Source organism: Carcharodon carcharias, chromosome 23 (assembly GCF_017639515.1).
Source record: "Carcharodon carcharias isolate sCarCar2 chromosome 23, sCarCar2.pri, whole genome shotgun sequence".
Classification (NCBI taxonomy): domain Eukaryota; kingdom Metazoa; phylum Chordata; class Chondrichthyes; order Lamniformes; family Lamnidae; genus Carcharodon; species Carcharodon carcharias.
In genome coordinates, this window is record NC_054489.1 from 16,856,716 (window position 1) to 16,864,270 (window position 7,555).

Genomic DNA, 7,555 nt, shown 5'->3' on the forward strand with positions numbered 1-7,555 from the left:
AACATTTTCCCTACCCTACCATCTAGAAGAAATGCATTATATAAATATAAAACTAAAAGCAAAATACTACAGGTGCTGAAAACCTGAAAGAAATACTCAGCAGACCTGGCAACATCTATGGAGAGAGAAACAGAGTTAACGTCGAGTCAAATGCGATTCTTCTTCTGTTCTCTCCGCAGAATCTGCCAAGCCTGCTGAATATTTCCAGTGCTTCTGTTTTTATATAAATATGTCTTTACGACATTTCTCAGATGCACCTTAAAACTAATAAGTATGAAGTGCGATACCGTTTAGGTAGGTAAGAGGAAAAAATGTCTAAATGTTGGCAGAGGATTCTGTATTGTTCCCCATCCACGACATAGAAAGTTATTCCTTGCAAAAAAAAAAATGCTAGGGGCGTCAAAGTGTATCACAGTGCACTTGAATTCACAATTCTGCACGCTATTTGATAAAGGCCTTGTCACAATTCATTCAGGCATCAGAAAAATTTCTGCTTAAAGTAACAATGATCATAAGGCAGCAGCTGCTGATCTCTAACATACAGCTTTACACTTACAGATCTGTTTAATATAGAGTTTAGGAACCAGCATTCATCTCCACTAGTGCTTGTACCCTTAACTATATCAAATAACTATAACAAATGTGTGTGATAAATGGAGTGAATTAACTTACAAGATAATGCATTCCCTTGAATTATGGTGATACATGTGGCAACTTGAATCCAATGGAAGTCCAGAGTGGTTTTTGTTTGGGCCGAAGGTCAACAGATAACAAACATGTTTACCAACGCTGTATACATTCAAAAAGGCAGTTATGAACTTTTAAAGCACATTTAGGAGAAGTGTATACATGCTAATGTTGATTGGTAACAACTTTAAGCTCTGCTTTCCATTAGGGGAGCATCAAACATACCTCCTTCTCATTAAACATAGTGTAACACTTAGCTGAGCCATTGGGGGAGTGTTGTGTAGAGAATTATCTCCCCCCAATCCATCCTTCATGACTGAAGGAGAAAAGGTAGAGGGTGAAAGCAATTGGGCAAGGAGCTAAGATGAGGAAAGCACAAGGGGAATCATTTGTCATCCACTACGCTAAAATTTCTGTGTTTCTTAGCTGTGCTTTCTGCAGTATGAAGTTGAGCTTGGCACACACGGTGCCCAATTAAGCTTAATCCAGACATTTTGCAGGCTAGTGAGCTGAGGCTGATAGCCAAGATCAGAGACAGACTAAAAGTAAGGCTCGAGTCTAGGCTGTAGACAAGCAGCCTAAATAATTCATGGGCCAGCGCTGGAGGAGGCCAGTCTAATTCACTCACTTGTTTCATTATTTACCAAACACTGGAATAAATCACACGCAAACATGACAAGAGATATTCCACATTAAATATATCCTAGTTAAAATACATGCCTCGCTTGCTTACTATCCCAGGTTTACCAACACTTTACTTTTGTCTGTGTAGATTGGTGAAACAAAGTGAACACAATGAAGTGGTGAAAAACCTGGCAATTCTACACATGGTAAATCCTGTTCTCTGCTCCTGTGCCTGGGTCAATCCCTGAGAGAGCATTACTGCAATCAGCTACTCCAGACTTCCTAGGACCACTGAAAGTGCGTCATTTTCCAAAGCTTGGAAATGTGTCCTGACATTTATTCTCTTATAAATAGAATGGTGCAGGGAAAGCTGTACATTTACAGTACGATGGTTGCTGTGTTAAGCACCAGTGCACAACATTATTGAGTGAAGGATAATGAGATAAATGTGTACTCGACTGAATTTCTGATTTCAGCTGTTGAGGGATGATGCAGAGCAGAGGATGGGGATGAAATGTCTGAAGCAGGGACTTTCTGTTTGGTCATCCCTGCCTGCTTGCTGGCATCCATCTAGCATTAGCAGTGGTCTCTGCATTGAAACAGTCTACTGAAACACTCAAATACTAATACAGCTTTTAGGGATAGACCCAGCTTGATGCCCTTTACCTCAGGGAAAGGAGCAGAGAATAAGATCCATCATGTGTAGAATTATGGCACAAACCAGGTTTTTCACCACTTGACTGTCATTCTTTGTTCCATATACAAAGACAGAAGTTAAAATGTAGATGCAAACCTGGGATAGTAACGTGGGACCCACAAGTGAGGAAAATGGGCATTAAAACAATGGCACAAGGTCAATAGAGGGGCATATGTTCAGCTCTCACTTGTAAGAAGTTTCTGAATTCAAGACATGGAGTAGATCTTAAGTTTATAATCTAAACTGCGCTCCTGTGCGATACTAATCATGTTGCCCTTTAAATAGGTCTTAAACCTTCTGCTTGTTCCGTTAGATGAGGTATGTATAAAAAGACGTCTTGTGGGGCTAGCGACTTGCACACAAGGAAGTTCTTCCCTGTTCTGGACAAGATACCTCCCTCAACCAATATCGCAACATGTAGATTAACTGCTCACTGATGTAATTCATTTGTGGAACCTTGCTGTGCACTACATAGCTGTCTAAGAACAATCAATGAACTTACAAGTCATTCACTGTGAGATGTTTATTTGCAGGAGAATTGTATTCTCTTTAAAAAATACAAACTCAGCCAAGACATATTCATTAAAAGCAAATGATTCCCAAGTACCACAGGTACTGGCTGGACTCTAGTTGGGTTACCAGCATAAGTAAAGAGGCCGTGCACTCCAGCCACGTCTGGGCAATTAAGCTGATAAAAACACAGCGACTGTATTCATAGTCTTACTTCTTTCATTGTTACATCTTCTCTGAGAAAGTTCTAATTGTTCTACTCAAAGCAGATAATACTTGATGATATTTATGTATATGCCTGTTAACAACAGGCAAAGCACAAGTTTGGAAATATTTGACAGACAGTAATAGGGGTGTACTGGTAATTACATTCCTTCATCAGTTAACACTGAATTCTCATCTGCTCGATCTTCTGTTTTCTTTTTTATAACCCATGTGCTTTGAGTAGCATGTATTTTCTTTTTGTGCAATATTCCTTTAAGGCCAAATACTTCAGCTTTAAAAAAGTGAAATCTTGTGTGTCAATTTTCCTTCTGTTGGCTATGTGGAAATTCATTTCTTTTACAAGTTAGCATCTCCATTGGGATCACAACACATTTCATATAGTTAAAAGGGGCTATAAGTTTTTCTGAATCAAAAACACCCAAGGAGTCAAACCAGGACATCCAAATGGTAACAGTCACAAGAATATGCCACTTTTGCAAAGTGAGGTCTCAAAAGAGATGCAAAGCACAGTTATTCCAAAAAAAAAAGCCCTTATTGACTGTCACCATATTAGATACAGAAAGTGGTGGAAATGCCCAGCGAACTGATTAACCCATCTCTCCATCAGCAGCTAAGGTTTCAGTTGTAATCTGCTCTTGCTGCAGCCCCCTCCCAGAGCGTTAACCTGCCTTTCCCTTGCAGTTGCTGACTGACTTGCTATATATTTCCAGCATTTTCTTTTAATGTTACCAGTTTTGTTACAAAAAAGTTGCCTTCTTTAATGTTAACCAAAAAGCTGCCATGATTATAGTTCAATTTCCCAATTTGCTGTATTGAACAGAAACATTGGAAAATATAGCCCAGCTAGGTCATTCTTCTATAAAAATGATACAGCTGTTTTTTAAAGTAAAGCATACCTGGTTGTAAAATTAAAATGCTTGCTTGCACTCTGCATCGTATAGACCATAATTACCAAGAATTTCAGAATACAGTGCAGTACACAAGTTTAAAAAAAATCTATGCTCGAGGTAAGGAGGAGTCTTATAGGTGTGGTACACACAGAATTTAATCGGATAGCTTGATATTGTTTTCAAATCACTTATTACACTAGTGGTTAAAATAATTTGTACTGACAAAAATACTGAACATCTTTATGTTAGTTGCTTTGCCGTGAAATTCTCACCATACCATGTGAAAAAAAACATAAGATTTTCCAGTAATATCCCCCTCATAACCACTCGGCACAAAAGACAAAAGGGTAACCTCGATGGTTTTGATTACAGTGCTTGTGAAAAAAAAACGGACCACACACGAGAGAATCTTTATATCCCACAATATAGAGCTTGGGAATTCCATGCGGTTCACACAAATTCTAGGCTCAGTTGCAAAAAAAAAAATGCTTGCAGTTTGTGACATTGTTAAACCCCACAATTGGCCTTTTCCCAAAAACACTGGAGTTTGAGAAAGTCGTTGCATGTGAATTCGATGTCCAAGAACTAACATTCTAGCCCAGCACCCGGTTTTGAATTTGATAATACGTGAGAAGATACCTAGAATGGAGCAAGTTGGGCTGGCTCACAATGTGATGATTTGTACTAAATGATCGCAGTGAGAAGAAAATCTCATAAGGGACTCTAAACTTCACCACAAGGTGGTAAAAGATGAGACAGGGTGAATCCCATGTTTGGCACAGTAATTTTTTTTTGTGTGAGGCCGTGACATATTTTGACATAACCTGCATTTTTATGTCATCCCTCTGAAAAAAAGTACCACCTTAAAATACCTTTGCCCTTTGAGTTTTATCAGTGGCGTGGAACAGCCTTTCAATTGAAACACATGTTTAGAGTCCACCGTTAAGTGTTCAGGAAAACACTGATACTTTGGTGAAACTTAGAGGCAGGGCAATGTATTTTGCTGCAGTACCAGAGATTCGAAGAACCGGTAAGCACTTTAGAACAAGGAGGCTGAGGAAGACTTATTTATTGAGTAAACCCTTGGATCCCCATCAAACCAACGGCACCGATTCCGATCCAATTACTACTGATTAAAGTTATCATCTTTAGTTAACAATATTTTTGTTTATTTGGTGAAAAGTTCAATGGAGCTGCTCTGGAGAACAAAGTGCTCTTTCCCACGACAAATAGAACTGCCCTGCGAATCAGCTGAACAGAAAAATAACGACACTCCCTAAGGTCCGTGATAAACAAGCCTTCCCCGCACTCTTTAAACATTCACCGTAGTTGCTGCGATGTTCAATTTTTGTCGCTGTCAGACACACTTCCAAGGACAGCTTTCCCCAACCTACACACACACACACACACACACACTTTGTGGATTAAACAGATCTGCCTCTGCTTTAGGTGGATGGAGCTCTGGTGATCGATGGGGTTTGTTTGGGCAAGGTTACTTGTAGAAAGAAAGCAATCGCCTTCAAACAGGGGCGGGAAGGTATCTGTGGAAAGACATTTCAATTGACCAAACAATTAAATAAAACGGCTCTCTTAAAAGAGATGAAATTAAAGGAAGCCGGTTGTTAATGTGGGTTATATTAGGGTTTGAATGTGATCATTACCTTGATGATGCTGCTGCGGGGAGTTGTGGACTGGTTTCTCTCTGCAGTTTCATTGCTGACAGAAGGGTCACCCTGGTCTGGGTATTTCCCGTTTGAGATGGGTTGGGTTTCACAGGAGAACACACTTGAGTTTGGGACGAGCTCGCTGGGGACCTGCGGAGCCGGCAGCCCGGGTTCAGCACCGTCTCTCTGTCCATCCGCCATCATCAAAGAAGCATCTCTCCCAATCTCAGCGCGGCCACATGCTGCAAGGTGGGGGGGGTGGGGGGGTGGGTGGTGGTGGAGGGGGGTGTGGGGGGACCTCGGCCACCCTGACCCTGTGCAACCGACCCGAAACGGACCCCGGTGCCCGCCAGAGGGACCGCAGCTCCCGCCACCAAACCGGGCTATTTCATTCACTTCCTGTGAAATTAACGGATATAATCCGTCACCGCACCAGCCTGGGTGTGTGTTACTTCCTCGTTTACAACACGTGTTGTAGTGCAAAGAACGCCTCTTTCCCACATCACCCCCCCCCCCCCCCACCCCGTCCCTCCCAAGAAAAATCATGGGATTTAACGCGGGGCCAAAATTAGGCTGCAGTGAGCAAAGGCATCTCCTGTTTGCACCAGAGATGTGACAGCTGTTGCCTTTCAAAATAAAAAAAAAGCACCGACCTCCTTCGTCTGTTTAAAAAAAGCCACTTAACATCTGTGCACAAGTTCGCTGTCCCTCAAACTGACATGAAACCGTGCGTCAGATTCAGCTGAAAAGTGTCCGCTCCCCCACCCCCACGACCTTGCAAACCTCTCGAAGCCAGTGATGTGCACAGTCTGGGATACCCCATGTCCCTCAGAGCCCTGTCTCAGAATTGGGCTTCGGGGGGGGCGGGGGGGGGGGGTTTCAGGTCCAATTTGGAACCGTTTTCACATCTGCATTTCAGATAGCAAAGCCAGCAGGTGTCAGTCCGAAACAAGGCTGCGTTAGTATCGTCTTAAAGACTTCCGCAAGTTCATTGCGCAGTTTCGAATCAAATCTGTGTGCGCAATGATAGCATGTATCACTCTGCCTTACTAACTCAAGTCCACTTACTATAGAAACCGCGCTGGTAAGACCAGCTCCTTTTCAATAAACGCTGTCAATGTCCAATGAACTCCTCCGGTTCGGCTCTTACACACAGTGTAGGGTCGCCACCTTTCGTCGAGTCTCAGGCCAGACAGCAGCGGCCACTCGCTCTCGTGACAGGTGTTTCATTCAGGACATGACCCGTCCGTATCACTGCTTGAATCGGCAGATTCAAATTCCCCAACGTGGAGTAAGTGCCTCGTTAATATAAGTCGTTTAGCTGGGGAGGCATCTCACCTCCTGGTAACACCACCCTCCGCCGCCCCCTCCCATCTATCGGCGTTTCCCTCGTGTTTGTAAAAGATACATGCAGGCTAAGAACAAGTCAGGATGTGGAACTTTGACCAAAGTCCATCAGCCTGAAGTGCTGACTCTCTCTCTCTCCCCACAGATGCTGCCTGACTTGTTGAGCATTTCCAGCATTTTCTGTTTATACCTCAGAAAATTGCCTGCCGGATTTCTCTTTCCCCAATTGGACAAAAGTGCCTGACCTCCACTCACCCCTGAAATGGATACATTGGCCATCGCCCATGTGCAACTTCAGAAAGTAGGTTTTTCTCTTTATAAACCCAAGATGAACAGGACATCAGGGAGCTCAATGAAGCTGCAAAGGTCAGGTCCGGGCAATGTCGATCCTGTACTTTTCCAAATTCCTTTCTCAATTTCTCCACCTTTCCATCTCCCTCTATTCCTTGAAGACCTTCGTTCAAACTCACCTCTTTGGTCAGTTTTTTGCTCACTCCATTTTCTTTGGCTGGCATTGATTTTTATTACTGATTACAATGCTGGATCATCGCACTACATTTAAAAAAAGGTGCTATGTAAATGGAGGTTGTTGTTTGTCATTGGTAGAAAACTAACCCTAATTTGGGACCGAATTGGAAATCTCACTCAGATAAGTTATGAGTTGATGCAGCAATTAAGGATACATTGCGTTGGTATAGTAAGGGGTGCTGCTCAGGATCAGTTGTAGGGTCTTCTAGAGAAAAGTTTTACTCTGCAACTAAACATAATGTACTTGGCCTGGACAAGGCCTGTTTCTGAGATTGAGAACCTAATTTGAGCATTCCATTACCAGTATCAACATTCTGAAGAAGTGTCATACGGGCTCAAAACCTTAACTCTATTTCCCCCTCCACAGATGTTGCCAGACCTGC

General features: G+C 42.5%; 1 protein-coding gene across 4 annotated transcripts in view; it reads right to left on the reverse strand.

Annotated features, from left to right (window-relative positions):
- The window catches only part of si:ch211-210g13.5 (inactive phospholipase C-like protein 2), a 220,955-nt gene extending 215,451 nt beyond the window's left edge, over positions 1-5,504 (reverse strand). For 3 of the 4 annotated variants that reach the window (XR_005941315.1, XM_041173691.1, XM_041173690.1), the window contains exon 1: positions 5,295-5,504. Coding sequence is in view for 2 of the 4 variants with exons in the window: in XM_041173691.1 (XP_041029625.1) it covers positions 5,295-5,501 (207 nt within the window). In the remaining 2 variants the exon portion in view is untranslated. The remainder of the gene's footprint in view (positions 1-5,294) is intronic. The other variant, XM_041173692.1, reaches the window with a different exon arrangement.
- Between the last annotated feature and the right edge of the window lie 2,051 nt (positions 5,505-7,555).